The following is a 23116-nucleotide window of genomic DNA, read 5'->3' on the forward strand; positions in this document are numbered from 1 at the left end:
GCTTCCTCCCACAGTCCAAAAACATGTGTAGTAGGTTAATTGGTGATTGGTAATTGGTAATTGGTTAAGTGCCCGTAGGTGTGAGTGTGAGTATGTCTGTTGTTTGTATATATGTGGCCCTGCTATAGACTGGTAACCTGTCCAGGGTGAACCCCTGCCTCTCACCTGTGATGAGCTGGGATATGCTCCAGCACAGTGGTTCTCAAATGGGGGTACGCGTACCCCTGGGGGTACGTGAAGGCACTACAGGGGGTACGTGAGATTTTAAAATATACATATATTTAAAAAGTAGCATCCATGCAAAAATCCTTTAAAAATAAATATTTCATAAATAATTGAGAAAAATATAAGTATAAATTCATAAAATGAATTTTATCTTCAGGAGTAGGCTATTCAACTTATTATCCTAAAACCGCAGAGTATCTCCACACCAGGATGGTTCCACCTAACCTGTCAAATGCCACCTGGCTTCACCTGTCAATCACTTGGACCAACGATGGAGTCATGGTTGAAGCGTAGCAGCAATATTTTTATGTTTAATACATCAGTTACTGATGGCACAGTGCTCTGTTTTAGGTCTTTTTTTACAACCAAAAGTGCTTTGCGCTGGTTAGGGGGTACTTGGCTGAAAAAATATTTCACAGGGGGTACATCACTGAAAAAAGGTTGAGGACCACTGCTCCAGCAGACCCCGTGACCCTGCAATGGATAAAGCGGGAATGGATGATTCAATTAAGAATAATCCAAACAATTATGGAGGATTTTTTTTTTTTGTGCCAAAAGTAAATAAATAAATACATCATTAATTAATTAAACTGGGAATGAAATATATAATTAATTAATTAAATGTGTCATTAATTAATTAAAATTAGAATGAAATATGTCATTAATTAATTAAAATACAATTAATTTTTAAGTAAAAAAACTGACAGTTTTACATTTACATTTCATGATTCAGCAACACGAAATCGTTAATTAAATGTGTCATTAATTAATTAAATGTAGTTTTACATTTCATGATTCACACGCAACACAAAATCATTAATTAAATGTGTCATTAATTAATTAAATGCTGAAATAATAAATATATATTTTTACTTAAAATGAATTGTATTTTAATTAATTAATGACACATTTAATTAATTAATGATATATTTCATTCCCATTTTAATTAATTAATGATGTATTTATTTATTTAATTTTGGCACAAAAAATCCTCCATAAACAATAGCATTGATACAAAATGAAAATATCAATTAGACATCGATGCATGCTGTCTTTGTCAATATCTTCTATCAAAAAGCCTTTTTGCAGTCTTTTTATTAAGGTAAGAGATTGTTCCTCAAAACCTGCCAGGTTGAGCCTAGAAAAAAAAAACGTGAACTGCTTTAGTGCTTTAGTGCTTCAGTTCGCCTTTGCGCCATGCGCTCGCACAAGTTTGTCCCTCCCGGGCTGCCGTGCGTGAGCCCGTACGTGGCAGTCTGAGAGCGGTAGCTGGTGCGGCTCTCGCAGCGGTCCCGGTCCACGCACGAACACCGACACCTCCGCAGGAGAAGAGACCGAAAAAAATAAAAACCCACCGTCCTCGAAGTTCTAACAACCAGTCTGAGCCATGTTCACCACGTCGGAGCTGCTGGTCCTGCTGGCCGCCCTGTCGGCCACCGCGTCCGGCTACTTCGTCAGCATCGACGCCCACGCCGACGAGTGCTTCTACGAGCGGGTCAACTCCGGCACCAAGATGGGCCTCATGTTCGAGGTGGCCGAGGGAGGTTTCCTGGACATCGACGTGGAGGTGAGGGGGCTCGCCGGGCGGCCAGGCGGACACATGCAGGCTGGATGTTATGCCGCGTTCCATTTGTCCTCGGAAGTGGGGATTTCCCAGTTCCCAGTCGGAATTTTCAACTGGAACGCCCCTCGAAGTAGGATTTCCCACTGGGAAAGTGGGAGAGTCTTCACCACCCCCGAGTTCACATTCCAAGATGGCTGCCCCGGTTGTAAACAGTAGAAGAGAGCTCTGTAAAAATTCGTAGCACTTCATTCTAGTTTTGGTCACACTAAATCAGTCGTATACAAGTATTGTTCGGCATATATATGCTGCTATAGTGTAATTTACATTTTTCATGTGGTATATGCGAACTACAAACTTGTTTTCCTACTTTGTAACTGGAACGCTGATAACTCGGCTGTGACGTTATTCCCAGTTCCGAGTTCCGACTTCCGAGGTAAATGGAACGCAGCATTATTACCAGGCCTCGGCTAACCGGGGTTCCTGTCAACCCAGCCGGGTTTATTCACCTGTTTTATTGCATGCTATTACGTGCATCTCGTTATTGTTCATAAATTGTCCTAGTTTATGCTGACATATATGCTGCACTATTGATTATTCGTGAGCAAAATGGTTTGATTAAAGAATCATGATGTAGGAAGTGCAGCATCGCATCCGGCTAATGTGCTATCTGCCGCAGCCAATGAGTTTCGAGGACATTTAAGGTTTATAAGAGAAATGGCACCAATCACCACAAATTCCTTGTGTGTGTTAAACTACTTGGCAATAAACTTCGTTCTGGTTCTGATTCCGATCAAGTTAGGGCGAACATTTTTCCACAAACGTCCTGTATTTATGTTCGTCTGACAGACTGACTGCTGTTTCCTTCCCTCATGTGCTAACATATGGCTCCTAGAATATAGTCTTGAGGGTTTTATTCACCTTCATTTTTTTCTCTCATTAATATTGTATTTATGAAACAGCTGATGAGAAATACTTTAAAACCAATTCAAGGAGGACTTTATATTGTTTATATAGTTTTAAATCAAGATTTTCTTACAGATTATAGTCTGTTTATATCTCTCCTGTACTACATAACTTCAAAATAAACTTTTCTCTCATTAATATTGTATTTATGAAACGGCTGATGAGAAATACTTTTAAACCAATTCAAGGAGGACTTTTCATGATAGATTTAAATCAAGATTTTCTTACAGATTATTGATGTCTTTGTTTATAACTCTCCTGTACTGCATGTCTTCAAAATAAACTGAAGAATGCCAGTTATTTGTCACTAGTTAGTTGATGAATACTGGATTATAAAGAAATTGTAAACAAACTGTATATTTATAGTGACATGTTGACTAAATTAGAAAATGACCGTATGTGTAGATGTTTCCCCACCAAAGGCAGTTGGAGCAGACTTGTTCCTGCCACTGTTATTTGGTTTTGAATGCCAGTTAAAATATTTGTAATTTAGTTTGTTTTTATGATTAATAATTGTTTGGTTTTTTGGTTATTCTTTTGTCAAGATTTTTGAATTAATCTTGATGCAAAAAATGCTACATACTTGAGTATGTATTTGTTCTGTCCAGATAACGGGGCCTGACGGTAAGCAGATTTACAAAGGGGACCGAGAGTCCAGTGGGAAGTACTCGGTGGCTGCACACATGGACGGAACCTACAAGTTCTGCTTCAGCAACAAGATGTCCACCATGACACCCAAGATCGTCATGTTTACCATCGACATCGGAGAGGCTCCTAAAGGCCAGGACATGGAGACGGAAGGTACAAAGAGGGAATCTATGAAAACATCTTTGAGCCTTTTCTCTTATGGACTGTGTTGCATTAATTCATCTTATTTCATTTCTTTTTGACTTTATTTTGGGCGCTTTTCCCCTTTTTATAGGTGGTGACAACTGGGATGGTAGGAAACGGGGCAGGCTATGACAAATTGCAAACATTTGAGTTTGTGATGCACTGCTTTCTCTAACTAGTGATGCTTCCATAGTGGAAACTAATATGAAGCCTTTTCTTTTAGACAAATGGTTGAAGTGTTTGCAGGTGATATGACTGCTTGTACCTGCCCAAAGAGTGAAGATTTTAGCATGTATTTGCATGCTTTTTTTTTTGTGCACAGTCACTTATTACTGAGTGAGGATTACTTTCTGCCTGTTTCAGCTCATCAAAACAAGCTGGAGGAGATGATCAATGAACTGGCCGTTGCTATGACGGCAGTAAAGCACGAGCAGGAGTACATGGAGGTCCGCGAAAGGATACACAGAGCAAGTAAGAACACAAATGGACGATTTGTCGCTGCAAATGAAAGGGTGACATGACTGTTAACTCTTCTTTTTCACCTTTTAGTCAATGACAACACAAACAGCAGAGTGGTCCTATGGTCCTTCTTCGAAGCTCTGGTTCTGGTGGCGATGACACTTGGACAGATCTACTACCTGAAGAGGTTTTTCGAAGTGCGGCGAGTGGTTTAGAGCAATCCTAGCGATCCCTGTGTGTCCTCCACTGTTTTCTTCCAAACCAAGGATGTTATTTACACGCTGGAAACGAGACTGGCTGTTTTGAGTAAAACTGATACATGATTGGATCTCAGATGTTTTGTTCTCCTGTTACTTGTTTGGTTCCTTCTTTCTAAATGTGTTTGGATTGGCCACATGATTCTGCCACAAACGTCTATTTTTTTTTTTTTTTTTAAATAACATTTTTATTGTCCAAAGCTGTAGTCAAGTACCACTTACTTACCAGTTTTGCAAGAGACTGTAAGGCTCTTCATTTTCAGTCAGTGTAGTCACTTGAGGGAGACTTATGAGTTCACGTGAATGGAAGGGTTGAAGTGGAGTTGCCACCAGAGAATCTTGCTCTTATTAATGTTCAAGTGGGAACTTTTTCAAACGATAAACATGAAATCCAAGTTGCAGATGCTCATGTTTCCGTGTCAGAGCCAGTGTCCATTTCCTATTGTGTTGATGCTCTCAAACCTAAACAAATTGCACTCCTGATGTATGCTTCTGAATATCTGAAGGATACACGCTGCAGCTTGTCTTTAAGGGAAACTGTACAGCTTTTACCCAATTCTTGATAAGGCAACAATTCGGGCCCCACTGAGCTCGGGGGTGGGGGGGGACATCTTTCCCAGGAAGATGGCTCATTCCCCACTAAGATAAAAAAAGGTCTAAAAAAAATTTTATTTTCATTTTCAAAACTTGGTCTGAATATCCTGAACCAAGGTAGGGAGATTAGGTTTTAATTGAATTATTTGTGGTTCAGCTCCAAAGAAAAGTGGTCAGGAATACTGAAGTTGATTTGGGTTGGCTGAGGGGGGGCTGGGGCTTCTGACTCCCAATAACTGCTGTGTGCTTTACTTGCTTCTATTATAATTATTTTGTTGGGGTTTTGGAATGATATGATTGTATACAGTTTTTGAACTTTTTTTTTTCTTGTGTAGAGCGTGTTTAGTGACTTGCAACTGGCTGAATGAGCCCTTTTTGTAAAACAGGTCCGGCCACTGACCTGCCACGCTGCATGCAGCAGCTATGAGACCGTGAGTGTTGTATGTCACCAAATATGCTTCAGTTTTCTATTAAACAGTCTTTAGGGAGCTCCGACTGGACACCTGCTCTGGACCGTCTTGTCTTTTGTGGTCAAAACAAAATCTGATAAATGGGTCTGTACAAAGGTAGAATGGTTCTGTGAAAAAAAAAAAATGCCCCAGGTTTCATAATAAAGCCAATATTCTGTACAATACTGTGATGTCATTCTTAACTCCAGACATTAATTTATCATTACTAGTGAGAACACGCGAAGCTGGCCTTGTCAGCAGGTTTTGATAATTATACTTCACTGCATTACGAGAATAGAAGCTGAACATACCCCGTCTGTCCGAACAAAGCCAATGTAACATTTGGTTGGACCTTCATCTTTGATTATGGATGCATTTACTTCCATCCAGAGTTGCATTCATTTTTCTCTCAGATTGATGGGACAGTCGGACCGCTGTGGAAAGTCTTCTCCAGGGCGTCCTCAAGATTTTCAGTGAGGCTCAAGTCGGGTCTCTGTGTTGTGAAAATTATATCTCGTGCTCCCTGAACCACTATTCAAGCCCGATGAATTATGGGATTGTTATCCTGGAATATGTCTGCGTCACCAGGGGAGAACAACCTGGTTCTTCAGTATCTTCAGGTGGTAAGCTTACCTCCATGACGCTGCTGAACCTCAACCTGACCAATTGCAGCAACCCCAGGTCATAGTCCCACTCCCACAGGTTTGTCCAGTAGGTACAATGCATGATGGGAGCATTGTTCCATCTGCCTTATTCTTACCCTGATGTGTCCATCACTCTGGGTAAATCTGGACTGAGACCACAGGACCGCCTTCCATTGATCCAGAGTCTGAAATGTCCTTACTTTCAATATTAGATACAGCTGTGAGTTCTGTTTTTTTTTTTTAGTATTTGATTTCACAAAACGTTTAATTTTTTGCAGATCATGAAAAATAAAGATTTATTTAAAAAAAAAAGTCCTATGGATGTGTCGCCACTGTTTTATCCACCGCTCTGGGTTTATCTGTCCCATCTTCTTCATCTTTTATTTGTTGTTGACAAGCATTAAACGTGGTGCACTTGTGCCACCATGTGGTTTGGAGTGGTAGTTCGCTGAGTCAGTGGCTCCTGGTGGCTCCATCCCTGTAAATCAGTTTTTCTGTTCCTCACTGGTGGAACAAACTTCCTGTAGATCTGAGGTCTGCTCAAACTGTCAGCTCCTTTTAAAACGGGGCTAAAAACATTACTGTTTACTGAAGCACACTCTTAAATTAACTACTTACCTGCTGTACTCTACTGCCCTTACTTTTTTATTATTTTACCTCTTTTCTTATAATTTCATTTTATTTGTCATTTACTGTTTTATTGTGTCTTGCCGCTTTTAATGTTGATGTAAAGCACTTTGAATTACCTTGTGTTGAATTGTGCTATACAATTAAACTTGCCTGGCCTTGCCTGATGCATTCTGGGAGTTTGTTCCACAGGTGAGGACCATAAAAGCTGAACGCTGCCTCATCATGTTTGGTTCTTCTCTGAAGGCATCTGTACAAAGATCAAAGAAAGCCAGGAGCGACCTCTCGGAGCTTAAAGGAGTCCTTGAACAAGTTAAAGCAGCACAACGTAACTTTCAGCTTTTGTTGAGTTTGGCGGCATCTTTTGGACAAAAGCGGTAGTGCTTTACCAGAAAGAACACTACGTTTCCCATGAGCACCAGCGCGTACTGCCGGAAAGATCCTGTCCCGTCGCGTGCATTTGTTTTGATAGCGAATGAAGACGGGACGGACTTTTCTGTTTCACCAAGTGAACAGACAGATCGCAAAAAAAAGATGTTAAACTGCTGGAAAGGAACTGGAATTTACCGGGATACCTTAAACTAGGAAGCCAGGGAGCGGTATATGGAGAAAATAATGATTATTAACGGTTTGGATCCATATGAAATCCCTACTAAAGAGTGGAGCTCCTCGTCGGAGCTCCACTCTTTAGAAGGGATTTACTGCCGCAGTTCTGCAGAACCACCGTCTCCGGCTACCTTGTTTAGGAGTGTTTGGAAGCTGCTTTGGTAAATGTTTGACTCGCCATGCGTTTCAATAAATTTGTATAATAGTACAACATACAGTACATGTTTTGTATTACTCTTACTTCTCTTTTCTTTTTTTTTTACTGCTATATTATGCTGAAGAGGCTCCGAGGCGTGAGCAATATTTTTGTTTTCCTCGTGAGATTATTTTTTTCCTCTGCAGCTACAAATAAGAGTTAATATTTTTTCCTCAACAAACTAGTTTTATCTGAAGATTGGGGTTAATTGCACCGCAGAGAGCTGGCCAGCAACTGTGTTTAGCTGGCGAAGTGGGGAATAAAACCCGTGTTTTGATCCGACCCGGTCTGTGTGAGTGTTTGTGGTTTACTGTGTGGAAGTTTATGTTTGGTCGTTACAGCCGCGATCCAAGCGAGCCGACGACTCTTTCACTCTTTTACTCTGTTATATTAGATACTCGGCCTCCGTGGTTCTGCCTCCGAGCAGGAAACCGGTGAAAAGTTAAACCATTAGCGATCTTTTCCCCACGTCTGTTGTGTGGAGCTGCTGCAGCCACAACACAGCAACGGGTTACCAGCTTCTGCAGAGCCGCGCTCCACGCCCCGCCCATTTTCGTCTCGACTGCGAATCGGGAAGGAGGGGGAAGTGACGTATGCCGTAAAGCAGTCAAAGCCGTACAAATGTGTAGTTTTTTAGTGTGGCAGGGTTCCTACCATGCACCTCAAAGTTACATAGTGCCAGTGAAGGTGATACAGACTCCCTCATACCATGACAGAGGTGTCATTAAACCTGTTGTAAGTTGATGTACCATCACAATGACTCTGGAAATGTGATATTAAGGTGGAAAAGTTACATAGTGCAGCTTTAAATGTTAGACAACTGGATCAATGTCCTCTGGACACATGAGACCAACGTGGAGATGTTTGGTCTTCATGTCCTGAACCATGTTTGGAGGAAACCAGCAGAACCACCTCAGACCTGCTGTCAAGCACGGTGGTGGAGGTGTGATGATTTAGGATTTTACACTTTATTTTACTTCTTTCTCAAAATATGTGGAGCAGGATTACCACTGTTGCCTTGCAGCATGAAAGTTCCTGGTTCGATACCCAGCAGGGCACTTTCTGTGTTTGTGCGCTCTTCCTTTGCTTGCATGGGTTTTCTCTGGGTACTCCAGTTCCAGTCCCCTTCCGCTTTTCCAAAAAACATGTTGCATGAATGTGTGTGTGGCTGTATGTCTATATGTGGCCCTGGGGACGAGTCCAGGGTGTATCCTAAATAGGAATAACAAAACATTTATTTATTTTCAATATTTTCAGTTTTGAAGATGGTCTTCAAGTGAAACATTTACATTTTCTTTTAATTTGTCATTTTCACTCATGTGGCTCTCTGGCATTCATGACTGATGACTGATGATGTTTCTGTGTCTCCAGCTGTTATATCTTTCAGAACTCGTAACTGAACCCCATCCGGCGAATCTTTAGGAAAGTGAATTCGGTTTCCCATTTTTAGAGATATTTACACAAAGTCTAAAATTTTTTGTCCGAAATATCTTCTCGCTCGTTACATCCATCCATCTCTGATTTGTTGTTCCGAGTTTACTCCCGTTGTCCAGTCGAGGCTGGTTTGACGGATGTTGCTGCGGTCTCGGTGCGCACCAGATTACACACACATGAGCCGCGTTCACAAGTGTGTTTTACCTCCAGTCAAACGCCCTACCACAAGCCACATGACGGCTGCCAGGGCTGTTACTGGTCAATGTCAGTGCAGGCAGAGTGTCGCGTTTACATTGCAACCAGCCTTAAAACTAGTGTGAAAACCATAGCGACACAACTATGTGTCTTGCACCAGCAAGGGGTCAATCTCCATTGACCTCCATATTAAACATAGAGCTCGATACTTTTACTGCACCAGCTAAAAACAGTATTTATTTATTTATTTATTTATTTATTTGCACAATGACAACAGTAATTTTTTTTTTATCATACAAGGACAAATAATTTGTGCAGGAGAGGAAAAGAAGCCCGAAGGGCTTATAAAAAATCCTCCCCCTCAATACAAAATCACCAAAACAAATCAATCAATAGAAAAAGAATAGAAAGGAAAAAGAAAAGGTAAAAGAAACAAAGAAAAATACAATAAACACCTAAACAAAAATATCCATGAAATGGCAATTTCATTTTAGTACGAATAGCCTGTTAATTTTGTCTATATAAAAGATACCCCACCAAGCTGGTCCTAAACATTTTTAAGGATGACACTAACTTAAGAGATCTATCTAAACAGTTCCAGAGTTGAGGGCCATGGAATTTGATAAAGGATTGGTGACTGCAGGTACGACAAAGAGGTAAATGAAAGTTCTTCCCAACTCTAACTGAATAAGAATGAATAGCTGATGATAACAGAAAAAAATTATGAAAAGTGCCTTGAATGTCTTCTTTGAAATGAATGAACTTAAACATAAACAGGCATGTTTGAAACTTGTTAATAGAAAAAATTGATAATAATTTAAATTTGCTAAATAAGGGTGCAGAAGGTGCTTGATGAGAAAAAATGAAATCATTCTCAAGAATCTTTTCTGAATTAGAAATAATTGGTTAAGGTACGAAGAATAAGAAGCGCCCCAAACAATGTTGCAATACGTCAAGTATGGATAAATTAGACTATAATATAATATCATGAGACAGGACTGATTAACTAAGAAAGACTAAGAAGAAATAAAACAGTAAGGCAAGCCAATTTTATTTGAATAGCACAATTCAACACAAGGTAATTAAAGCTGCGTGAACGTCATCAGAAGGGCGTTTCCAGCGTATGACACACGGGCACGTGACACGTCTCCTCCAATCAGAGTCGCGCTGGAGGGCGGACAGGACTTGTTGATAATTTTGTGGCGTTGACTCGCACTGCGCAGCCGCAGACCAGGTGACGAAGATGGTGCTCATCAAGGAATAGTGAGTCTGAAGTCTTCTCTCTGGGGTTTTTTTTTTTTTGTTCTTTTCCAGCGTGATTATTTCTGCCTTTTCCACCTTTCCATGATCGTATTAGGGAACAATTAACACGTGTGCTCCTTTCGCCGGCGTTGTTTGGGCCGTGCTGCGGCGGGGAAAGGAGGTAAAAAGCCGGCTTAAAGCCGGAGTGGATCAGGATAACGGGAAGCTCCCGCTAGCCTCGGAGGGGGAACATTAGCTCCTTAAAGACGTAAAAACCTGCACAAGTGCAGCCTAACAACGGCGCACTTTCACTCAATCACCACCGGCGCTTCAGGAATAACGCGTGCAGCACTTTAAAGTGCCTTTATGGTGAACTGTGGTGTCGTGAGGGAGAGATTAAAGGTTTTCTTCTCCGCCGGATTTACCGGCGGACCTAGCGGCTGGTAGCGCGGCTAGCTGCTAATGATACACCCTCAAGTTCGGGGTTTTACACACCGGATTGAACAGCTGAGCTGGGCCCAGGTGTTGAGCCAGATGTTGCCGTGACTTGAACAGAAAGTACAGGAGGAGGTTCCCTCGTAAGGTTGTAGAAGCGGCGTCACATAGTTAGCCTCGGTTTAGCGGCTAATGTTGCTTAGTTGACAAAATCGACCATAAAATAAGGTCATTTTTAGTGTTTCTTCCACTCTCTGTTGGTGTTAAGCTGCTGGATTTAACCGCGGTTGAATTGGTTTGATATTGGATATTGGATATTATTAATTCAACACCCATAAAACTTGTGATACATAGCACTGATTTTGGTCAAACCACTTGTGATGTGTTCATGGTCATCTAGACTTTATATCACAAAACAGTAATTATTAAAAAAATCATATATATGTGCATATATATGGGCTGATTTAAAAAATCATATATATCAGGGTTTCCGCGGGGTTTTAAAAAGTATTAAAAAGTGATAAATGAAAATTGCCAAATTTAAGGCCATTAAAAGTGTTAAATTCACTGTCAGAGGTATTATTTTTTTTTAAATTGGTATTATTTTTTACCTTTTACATTTTAAGCAGTCTATTTTATTGTCATTCACAAAGTGAAATAAATGTGAAACTTCTGTTCAACATCAATGAGTCTATAAATCTGTTCTGTATAGTGTTCTATAGTTCAAAATCTGTATTAATGTTAAAAGGTCCGTGATTAACACTTAATGTTGTAACAGTTTTTAAAAAAAATCTGAAGGTAGTGAAAAAGGTATTAAATTTAACATAAGGATTGCTGTATATGGGCTGATTTAATGAGGTTTAATGAATTCAACACCCATAAAACTTGTGATACATACCACCAATTGTTTTCATTAAACCTCATTAAATCAGCCCATAATATGATTTTATAATAATTACTCTCTTGTGATATATAGTCTAGATGACCATGATAACATCACAAGCAATATGACCAAAATCAGTGGTATCACAAGTTTTATGGGTGTTGAATTCATTAAACCACATTAAATCAGCCCATATATATATATATATATATATATATATATATATATATATATATATATATATATATATATATATGATTTTTAAATCAGCCCATATATATGATTTTTTTTTTAATAATTACTGTTTTGTGATATATAGTCTAGATGACCATGAACACATCACAAGTGGTTTGACCAAAATCAGTGGTATGTATCACAAGTTGTATGGGTGTTGAATTCATAATATCCAATATCAAACCAATTCAACCGCGGTTGAGCTGGGCCCAGTTGTTGAGCCAGATGTTGCCGTGACTTGAACAGAAAGTACAGCAGGAGGTTCCCTCGTAAGGTTGTAGCAGCGGCGTCACATAGTTAGCCTCGTTTTAGCGGCTAATGTTGCGTAGTTGACAAAATCGCCCATAAAATAAGGTCATTTTTAGTGTTTCTTCCACTCTCTGTTGGTGTTAAGCTGCTGGATTTATCTGAAGTCTAACATTACTCTGATTTAAGGCGCACCCTTTACAAATAGCGGTGCTTTCCAAGATGGAAATCACGTACAAGCGGTTAATGACAGCTGTTATTGTTATTTTACTCTTTGATAAACATTTGAATTGGTTAAAACGAAAGGTGGTGACAGGTGATGCAGTCAAACAGCAGCAGGAAGTGCCCAGGTGTAACCAGTGCAGTGAACCCAGCAGCAACGGTGTGCTCTCAAAACATACTCGAGTAAAACAAAATATCTTCACTAAAATAAAGTATTTCAAGGTATCACGACAACCACAAGGCTTTGTTTTGTTTTTTGGCAATTTAAGTAATTAATAAAATAATCCACACCAAAGGTCACAGGTATTTACACCATGATTAGAGCTGTTAATTACAATAATGATAGATAGTAAATCAATGTAATATAATTAGTTATTTTAAGGAAACAATTGTCATTAAATATTTATTTTAAATAAACCAGAATTTCAATAATTATAAATGTAAACGTTTTTTATTATTGTAAGTGGAATATAATTAGATTCAATTAATATAGTAATTAGATAATATCATGAATTTAAACACATATTTTAGAATAGGAAATGAATAATTTTTCAATAAAAAAAAATTATTTCAGGAATTATTATTTTGCAATTTTTGTTTTCTTGTCCAATGACTGATATACTGAAAAAGCAAAGGTCAGAGTCGCATGTTGAGCAACTCAGGCCTGTGCACATGTTCTTGCCTGTTAACTGGCTCCATATTTTCAGTTATTGGCGGCTGCTGCTGCTGATCATTAATAATTATTTAGGGATCTTGGTCAGTAGTGATGGGAGGAGATTGACAGATCAGTGCAGCGTCTGCTGTAATGTGGTGTTTGTACTGGCCTGTTGTGATGAAGTGAGTGTTGAACCAAAAAGCAAGAGTCTGTTAACCAGTCAGTCATTGTTCCCACTCCCACCCATGACCTAAAGCTGTGGACAGTAACTTAAAGAGAGAGATCACAGATACAAGTGGCTAAAATAAGTTTCCTCCAAAGGATTGCCAGACTCTTACCTAGAGGTAGGGTTTTTGAGTTCAAAATGAAGTCGAACTCATGTTTTATTAGTTTTCCTGCTTCAACCCACCTGATTCAAAATAAATTGTGGATCACCATCAGCTTGTCATCAAGGTCTGCACACCTGTTAATAACAAATGAATCTGAATCAGATGTGTTGAAGCAGGGAAACGATTAAACCCTCCAGGCCAGCAGCCCTCGATGACTGGAGTTAGGCATCACTGATATATGTGGAAAAGGTTATTTTTGTCGATTGTTGGAAATTAATGACACAAATTTTTAGCTTGTTTAGTGCTCACTTTAGAAATTGTCTCATATTTCCTTTTTTTTCCAAGTTTTTTTCGTCTCTAATAAATGAATGTTAAACTTCCAACAATGAAGCAAACAGATGTATTTATTCTCTCAGGTGCTGATAGTAAATGAAAACGTGATGATTTGAAACACCATTTTGCAAAAGCTGCCTATTGGCTGTGATGAAACATTCGTGTACCTGTGCTACAGGTGCTTGTGTCGTCTCTAAAAGTGTACAAAGAGTTCACCGCAGAGTTGTGTAACTTCAGGTCATCAGCCCTACACGACCACTTGAGATGCAAACCTTCATCCTGTGCCAAACCTCTCAGTCCGGTCGTCTTTAATCCTGCAAAGCTCTTTCTAGTTCAGACTTACTCTCCTCTGCAGTTAGTCCTCATGGAGTGAAAGCAGAAGTTAAACACCACATTACTGCTGTGTTGTCATCGCAGGGCCATTAACAAACACTCTTTTTACCAAAAAATGGACAATAAGATACTTAAAAGTGTAAAATGTAGTCTGTTTTAGATTTAATGTTTGAAAATTATTGTTTTGATTTACAATAATTTTCCTTTTGAAGTAGTATGGTATTACAGAGTCTTATGCTGAACTTAAACTGAACAAATCTAGAAGTGATTTTAAGATCAAACTAATTTACACAATCAGATTAAAATTAAGATGAGTTTTGCTCAAAATGAGAGGCATGTGTTATGGTTCATTCATCAAGTTTAAGGTGGCAATCTGAGCCAATTGGGGCAGTTTTTTTTCTTTTCTTGGCATTATGACAAAATCAGACATATGATGAATTCAACAAGTCTTAAGTCTGGTCTTATTCATACTGTCTTTCCATGACCCAGTATGTATCAGTAACCAGTTGTGAGTAAGCTGTCCTTTAATTCTCAAAGGAATCTGGTTGTGGTTTGTGTAAAATGTATTAAGTTTAAAAAAAACAACCAAAAAATATTTCTGGTGAAAGGAGTCTATTATCTTCCCAGTCACAGACATTTCCACTGGTACAGAATGTACCAACCCAGTCACAGCTTGGTGGAGGCAGGCTTTATGTGATGACTCGTACACGAATGTCCAAGAGTCGCCATTGCTAATCACACCTTGGATCAACAAGTTTTTACGGCAAGGGCGACAGTCATTCACCACTTCTCCACTGAAGACATTTGGACGTATTTGGTTGATACCAGTCTGGTTGTCGCGATGCCTTCGAAAGTGGAAAAAAAAAACAGGCTTAGTAAGTTAGGGTTATTTTTATTATATCTTTTGTGTGTAATTTTTCTCAGTAGGGGCACACTATTTATGATGACAACTGCAGTGAATTAAGCCTCACTCAAGGTCCAGCATGAAACAATTAATTGTTATAATGACAGCAGAAAGATGAATGCATCCAGAATAATCGGACCATTAGGCAGAAGACTGGCAAGTCATTGCCTGTTTGTTGTTTGTCCAGGCTGTAGATGCAGAGAACATTCAGTGAAGTTGTTTACTTGGCTGATGTTTGGTTTGAACTGGTTTGAAATGTCAGACTGCATAATCTCAGCCTGTGAACAGATCTCTGCAGGTTTCACGGGTATGTTTGTTATGGGTGGGGTTTGAATCTGAAAATCTAGACTGAGGGTTGGTAGGAGACGTTGGAGGAGGAGGATGAAGAGCAGAAGCTTCAGGGGATAGGGAACAACAAGAAACTCCAGAAAAAGGCCAAGAAAGTCCCTTTTATTGCATGTCTGAGTGAATACTTTTGAGCCACAACTGAACTGTAATATCCTGCATGTAATTAAGTCTACGCTGAGCTGCAGATGTGACTTTAATTTCATTGCATTCATTTGACTTGAGAAATTACACACACATTTGTAACATATGTAGAAGAAAAAACACATGCATGTTAGACTTTGATCATCATATGAGAATATACATGGTTAAGACTAATGGTTCTGATGAGACATTGTTAAAGTTCATACAATTAATGTTGCCTCCTGGGTTTCAGGTGCAGTCTCATGTTATCACCAAAGTATGAATATTCAGATACTTTTGACTTTTAATATTCAGATTACAGGACTAATTTTCTTCTTTTAGCTGAGGGAAGGTTTATGTTGTATCTTTAAATATTGTCTTCAATTAATTTGTGATTGCTTTTGAATGTGAATGCTTTTCCACCTTTTGTTTAGTCGTTCAGTCCACTGGTCTCTGCCAAGATGCAACCACAGTATAAGATATGTCTTGGTCTAATTTTTGACAGATTTTGGTGTTGTGATTAATTCATATTTTTTTCTTCTTTTTTTTTATTCCTGCCTTGTTTTCTCTCTCAGCCGTGTTGTGTTGCCGGTCTCTGTGGAAGAGGTGAGTAACTTTAACGTTATTTTTATAACCTTCTTTAAAAAAAAAAAAAATTTTAATTTAATAAACTCCTGAACAATTAAAAATTTCAAAGAATAGTCAAATCCCCTTCCTGTAAATGCAAATCAGCGACAATGAGGAGCTCACACTCAGACAGAATGGTCTTTGTTTTGTGGCACTGGCGTTAACTGTGACAGACAGAGAACAGTTCAACCAGAGATCACTGATTCATCTCCATCAGCTTGTCGTTCATGTTTTTCTGGACAGATGTGATCTTGTTGTCCTGTTTTTTCATATGAACCCAGGCCCAGTGTATTAGTCAGCAATGTAATTCTTCTGTCCCGTCAATCCTTAATATACGTCAATAAAATAGGAAGTACTGCCTGCCCCCCGTTCAACGCAGATTGAATATGATCAGTTGAGGTGAAGGCAGCAGATTCAAAACAAAGCAACTAGATTTGGATATCTAACTTTAGTTTCAGGCCGCAGTCATATGTGGAAATAAGTCTGATATGAATCACGTATGCATTTGACTGATTTTTTTTCTTTTTTTTTCTATTAATTAGACTTTTGTGTCCTTGAAAATGTGAGTGACGTGTGATGAATACAAGGTAGCCTAAGCCCTGAGTCCCAGCCATAACATAAGTGTGCAGATATGCAGAATGAACCAACCTGGATCACGCCAAAGCTTATGCTAGTGTTTCTCAATTCCAGTCCTCGGGAACCCCGGTCCTGCGTCTTTTAGATGTTGCCCTGCATCAACACATTTAGTTCCAAGTAATGGTCCTTATTAGCCGGTCACCAAGCTCTCCTACTTGTATCACGGTGTGCTGAAGCAGGGTAGTAACCAAAACATGCAGGACAGCGGGGCCCAAGGACTGGAACTGATAAACACTCGCTTATGCCAACCTGTAATGCCAATTAATTTGACTTTAGATTCCTTCTGATCAAGTCCGTCTAAAGGTCCTTGTTTCAAACGGTGTTACTGAAAGGACATCCAGAGCACTGCTGCTGGAGATGAAACAAGGACTACTAGAGCTCCACTGTGCTGGCTGCTACTAGGTGTGAGATTGGTTGTAGTCAAGACCGCCTAAACCGAGACCAAGACACGACCAAGACCAAGAATAGTTAAGCTCGAGACCGAGTCAGGGACTAAAAAAAAAAACCCAGTTATTTTGTCATCTTGCGTGAGTTGTACAACATCAGCACCATCCTGGGTTCAGCTGCTTAGTTTACATATGAGGTTGTATTCAACTGCAGCACAATAAAACAGACAATGGGTGTCTTATGTGTGAACTCATTATAAATGTTTTCATCAATTAGCTGAGATCAAATATGTGCAGCGACTGCACTACCGCTATTGCTATTTCTACACTATTTGAGGATTGACTGGAGTGCTTTTTTTTTTTTTATTATTATTTTATTTAGTACATATCACAAAGTAATATTCTTATCCGCCATCCAGTTTTTTCATTTTAAGTAAACGTATTAAGAGATAAGAAAAGAAAAACTACAAAGAACTCTATACAATCTGGGAGAGACAGACTATAAACATAAAACCTCCATACAGAAGAAAAATAACATGATTCTCAGTTGGGTGGAGAATGAGATGATAATAATAATAATTAATAATAAGGATAATGATATGATAGTATTAGTGTCTGTCTTTAGATCATTCAAGAATGTGAGGGGGAAGGAGGAGGAAAAACAAAACAAGTTTTTATCTATTCAATACCTCCACAAATTCTGGGAGCAAAGGCTTCACATATACAACCCATTTCGTCCACAATTTTACAAACAAATCTTTCTGGAGACGGAGGCAAAATGTAATCTTTTCCATCATATATATATATATATATATATATATCATTAACTAAGTTTATCCACTCCTGTATTGTGGGGGCCTCAGGGAGCAACTAATGTCTTGTGAGCAGTTATCAAAATGCCAAATAGATATTCATCTATTCAGTCCGTCAGAAAATCAGTCCTTCCCAAATAAAGTATAGAGAACTCGTAAGTCAGATCAGCATTAAATATACGTTTCAGTGTCCTGTGAAGCTTGACTGGAGTGCTTTTAAGGATCAACATCACTATTAACTAGTCTCCAAGTCATCCAACAAAATAACCAGTCTCCAACACCACCTTCCACCTCATTAAGTCTAATGAATAGTAAATTTTACTGATTTAAATTGTACTTAATTTGTAGATGAAATGAGAATTTTAAATATTAAAGATGTACACAATTATCGACTTGAACTTGCATTATTTACCATTATAGTAGCCACATAACACGGTATATGGGCATCACTGAAATAGACCTAATGCTTAATCAATCACAGCAATATGCAAATACTATTCAAAAGCCAATGATGCCATATATTTATTGAAACAAAGCCATCATAAACACAATTCTGTAATTAAATACAGAAACAGATGCACCAAAACATTAAATCAAATGTAAAATACAAATAGTTTACAAAACTGTACATTAACAAGAGGAAGAACTGGTGATCACAAGATTCTGTCACTTTCGTGTGTGCAATTATCCGAGTCCGAGACATGGCGAGACCGAGAGACCCAAGAACAAAGACTGTCAAGACCGTGACAAAACCAAGACCACCAAAAAGTGGTCTTGAGAACTACAAGTCTAGTCAAGCCCCACCTTATTACTGCTCCAATCTCTTAGATGGCTATATCACCAGTGGATATGCAGTGTTGTACAGATAATGTTTTTCTTTTCACTTACTCAATATGAAGTGTGTGCTGCAGACTTGAGCGTCTCGAATATTTGCCTTTCTGCAGTCTTTTTGCCATGTAGCCTTTAACCAAAGTTTTTTGTTTTTTTTTCCTTGACAGGGAGTTGCGGCTAGTATGCAATTTTATTATTTTAATTTGGGGCCATTAGCTATATTACTACAACTTTGAGACTCAAAAGTACAACAAGACAAAGTTTTATATAGCCTACTAAACAGCGGTGCATATTGGTACTTTTTATTCAGCCTTCTTCTGTTTTGTCAGCTAGTTCTGTGGAGACAGCAGGTGAAACAGTTAAGGTCTTCAGTTACGTATGAGGGGAGAGCCATTAACGCTCACCTGTGTACCCAAGCCAAGTGTTTGTCAGGACTGCTGAAGCTGTGAGAGCATTCAGAAATACAAGACAAAGAAACAATTCAGCATCAGTTTGAGCTTAAAGCCAAACATGTTTTAGAACCTCAACTATAAGTTTCTTTCTTTTATTGTCATTTAATGGTCTTGCATTCTTGAAACACCTCTCCCAGCTCCAGAGACCTGCTTAGCTTTTGTCTTTTCTTACAGTTAATCTAAGAATTTGTCTCTGTAGTTAAAGCTGCATGTTCCCTCTGTGTCTTTTCTTTCTATTCCCATTTCTCCCAGTATCAAGTAGGGCAGCTGTACTCTGTGGCTGAGGCCAGCAAGAACGAGACGGGGGGAGGAGAAGGCATTGAAGTGCTGACAAATGAACCCTACGAGAAGGATGGGGAGAAGGGACAGTACACACACAAAATATACCATCTAAAGAGGCAAGTCCATAGTTAAACTGAGATTTGAATGTCGGGGCTGTTTTGTGAGCGTTTACATGCAAGACATGAGCAGAAGTGTAAGAGGTGGATGCTATTTATACTTCCCTGACGCACATGGAGAGAGCATTTACCACAGAATTTACCTTTTGTGACAGCCAGGAATATCTGTTTCACAAAGCTGCAGGTTGAAAGTAGTTGTTCTTTATAAATAGTGACCTGACAAAGCACACTTATGAAACGGTTTCCTCATATTCAGCCATTCTTGAAAATGTAATGTAAGCAGGTAAATCCCATAAAACATGGTGACATGAGCAAGATCTCTTCAGGTCCCCAACTGTTAAAAGCCATTATTTGTCCTCAGATCCGAGTGTCTTTTTATTGGTGAACATATTGGGTGTTTAAAAAAAAAAAAAAAAAAAAGTCTGAATCAGATGCCTGACGATAACTTCAGACTGAGAAAGACCAACCAAAACAAATGGACTATCCTTGAGAAAGCAGAGGATTGTGCAACGGATCTCAGTTAATGTTTGCTCAATAATTTTGTCCTTTGATTATTCAAATTCCTGTGGGGATGTGCACCATGACCTCATAAGGAAATGTGTCTCTATCTTGCATAACACAGAGTCCTCATAAACTGGATCCTGGAACCAATAGGCTCAGCTATAATGTATACATATCTCAGCCACCGAGCGTCTGGTCACTTATACGATTTATAATTCAATGTTAAACTGTTGTAGGCAAGAAGCAGAATGTGGCCCCTTCAAGAGGGATTGGCTGCATCCCAGTTTCAGCTCTGTCCTTGCAAAGTGCATGAACGATGAAGGCTTTTCTCACTAATGTGCACTCAGACCAGACACGATCGCTCCCACCCCCACTTCACCCAGTTCCTCCACTGGCCTGCCCTCATCGCTCTGGAGAAACGTTCAAGCCTGGTCCTCAGGACACATCGTCCTGCATGAGGACCTCTAGTCTTGGTCATGCTTGAGCTCGACTGCCACTTGCACATACGTTAAGTTGTTGTATAAAGTCTGCAACTGTTTACTTTTTTTTGTTAGATATAGCCCTCACATTTTTTGATTCCTTGATTATGGCACTAAATGGTTATTGCAAGGAGCTGTTGTAACTACACGTTGTATGGTAAATGGCTTACACCTTTATAGCGCCCCAAAGCACTTTACACTGTAGACATTCACCCACACACACACACACACACACACACACACACACACACACATTCACACACCGGTTGTCGGCGGAGCTGCCACACAACGGCGCTGGCCTGACAACCGGGAGCAACTGGGGGGGATTCAGTCTCTTGCCCAAGGACACTTTGGTGGACACAGGAGGAACTAGGGTTCGAACCACTGACCTTCAGGTTCATGGGGGAACGCTCTACCGACGGAGTCACCTTCCCCACTACATGTATGTCCCCCCTCCCCCACAAACATCTGCAGCCTTTCCACATCTAATCCTGGGTCTTCCAGCTGAGTCATGCCCCTTTTTCCACCGGTACCAGAGCTGGTTCTGGGCCAGTGCTGGTTCACAGCTCGATCAAGCCCGGTTCCAAACTTGGCACTGGTTCAGAACCAGCCCTGGAACCGGTTTGATGGAAAAGGGGTAACAGAGACCAGGAATCTCGCCATGATTGAGCACCAAACATGTCACTCAGTCAAGTCAAACCAACCAGAGTTTAAAGGTCAATCGTGTATGGGCATGCTACTAGTAAGACTGCTCCTTAAAACTATAAAATGAAACACAACCATGATGGAGCTCTCAGCCTGTCCTTGATTTCTAAGTTTTGTTTCTCTGAAAGTTTCCCTCTTTGTTCCTGAATGCAGTAAAGTCCCGGGTTATGTGAAGATGATCGCACCAGAGGGAGCGCTAGTTTTTCACGAAAAGGCTTGGAACGCTTACCCATACTGTCGCACCAGTAAGTTTATTCTAATAAAACACGTTTAAATCAAGTTTCTTAAGTATAAAAGTTGTAATCGGCACCAAAAAAAACCTCCAGTAAATTATACTTTATGTATAATTTGACAGTTTTTCAGAAATTCCTCATGTGCTTCTTACTAATATACTGATGTTTTTTTCTTTTCCTTTTGTCTTCCTTGTTTCCTGCTTCCTCTGCAGTTGTGACGGTGAGTTATTGAACTTCTTACAAAACCTGTCCGCACCATAAAAACCCTCCATTCATGCGTTAGATATTCCTGCTTAGGCTTGAGGATTTCAAGGTCAAACTCACTTTTGATGAGAAGCAGAGTAGGTTTGGTAGCTCATGTTTCCTCCTCCAGATAATTTATGGGCGTAGATAAGGGCGTGCACAAATGCATGGAGATTAGTCTGGCATGGTGAACAAAATTTTAAAGCTCTGTGAACTATTGACTGACCCGTCCAGCCGTGCTCGCTCTCTGTGGAGAAGCGGTGTGGTCCGCTGTCCTCCCTGTCACTCATTCACACTCGTTCCCACCAGTAGAGAACGTACTGAACCAATCACAATTAGGCGGGGGCGGGCTTTATATGATGACTTGATCAACATGTTGTTGATTTTTATTTGTTTTATTTTTGCTTATCTGGTTGTCGTTCCGCGTACATTGCACGGCTCCTCTCTGTGATCGGTTGTATGTAACTACCAGTGGATTCAGACTGACTATTCGTATTAAAGGAAAGACAGGATGGTTGGCCGGGCTGCTAGTAAACGTCGACAGAAGTAACATTTACTATAAAACTTCATCATATCAGGGAAGAAGTGGTTCTATTTGGCAGTTTGTTCATTTTTTCTTTCAATAAAGGTGGAAGGAAGGCTGCCCAAGAATTGCTGTTACAAGTTGGTCTTCTACAGTTAACCACATAACCAGGGGTGCACACAAGCCGGGACTCCAGGGCTAGTCTACTGCATGTTTTAGATGTTTCCCTGTCTTCAACACACCTGATTCTAATCACTGGTCGTCATCAAGGTTTATACAACTCTGTTGGTGACACAGCCTTGTCTATCAGGGTTGTGTTGAGGCAGGGAAACATCTAAAACGTGCAGTAGACTATCCCTGGAGTCCCGGCTTGTGTGCACCCCTGCACATAACTTCTGTTGACTTTTATATCGGCAAACGTTTCCTTGTGTGGTTGTTAATGGCTAATGGCCTGAGCCCTGATGTTTTAACTTTTACATGTTGTTGTGAGCACTAGAGTCTCAGCGTCCTCTTTGCAAGTGTCTTCACAGGACCGGATTTTGCTTTCTTGTTACCTGCAAGCTATTAACTGTTGCTGTGTTTAAAAATAGATCAAAGCTGAGCGCTGCAACATCACTGGTGTGGTTTCAGTCGAAAAGTCTGATTGGTTAATTGGATTTAGCCGTGGGGTTTAAGCACATGTCTCACGACCCCCCATTCATGGCGTGTTCCCGTGCCGGCTGCACTCAGAGGACTTCTCTGCATAACAACTGTCTGCTTTGACCTTCTTAACCCCCCCCAAATAAAATGTGTTTTGCCTCCTGCTTTTCAGAATGAGTACATGAAAGACGACTTCATGATAAAGATCGAGACGTGGCACAAACCTGACATGGGAACAGTAGAAAACGTAAGTGAGCCGAGGTCCTGGAGAGACCTTCAGAAATATTCCTGTTGTTTGAACGCAGAGGTCAGAAATGGCAACC

The 23116-nt window shown here is 39.9% G+C and overlaps 2 protein-coding genes across 3 annotated transcripts in view; both read left to right on the top strand.

Moving 5' to 3' along the window:
- The first annotated feature begins 1441 nt into the window (after positions 1-1441).
- On the top strand, positions 1442-5525 carry tmed2 (transmembrane p24 trafficking protein 2). 2 transcript variants are annotated; one of them, XM_061733983.1, is made up of 5 exons: positions 1442-1792; positions 3361-3553; positions 3675-3692; positions 3947-4054; positions 4133-5525. In XM_061733983.1, exons 1-5 carry the CDS (start codon positions 1613-1615, stop codon positions 4255-4257), a joined length of 624 nt encoding a protein of 207 aa, XP_061589967.1. In that variant the 5' UTR covers positions 1442-1612; the 3' UTR covers positions 4258-5525. The 2 variants fall into 2 exon arrangements, with proteins under 2 accessions (XP_061589967.1, XP_061589968.1); XM_061733984.1 differs by lacking the exon at positions 3675-3692 and having other exon boundaries at positions 1444-1792; positions 4133-5393.
- A 4717-nt stretch (positions 5526-10242) lies between these two features.
- The window catches only part of pitpnb (phosphatidylinositol transfer protein, beta), a 28508-nt gene continuing 15634 nt past the window's right edge, over positions 10243-23116 (top strand). The window contains exons 1-6 of the mRNA XM_061733982.1: positions 10243-10307; positions 15904-15934; positions 19325-19470; positions 21309-21400; positions 21601-21608; positions 22966-23040. Coding sequence (XP_061589966.1) covers positions 10288-10307; positions 15904-15934; positions 19325-19470; positions 21309-21400; positions 21601-21608; positions 22966-23040 — 372 coding nt within the window. The 5' untranslated portion in view covers positions 10243-10287. The remainder of the gene's footprint in view (positions 10308-15903; positions 15935-19324; positions 19471-21308; positions 21401-21600; positions 21609-22965; positions 23041-23116) is intronic.

This window comes from Cololabis saira, chromosome 11 (genome assembly GCF_033807715.1).
Source record: "Cololabis saira isolate AMF1-May2022 chromosome 11, fColSai1.1, whole genome shotgun sequence".
Classification (NCBI taxonomy): domain Eukaryota; kingdom Metazoa; phylum Chordata; class Actinopteri; order Beloniformes; family Belonidae; genus Cololabis; species Cololabis saira.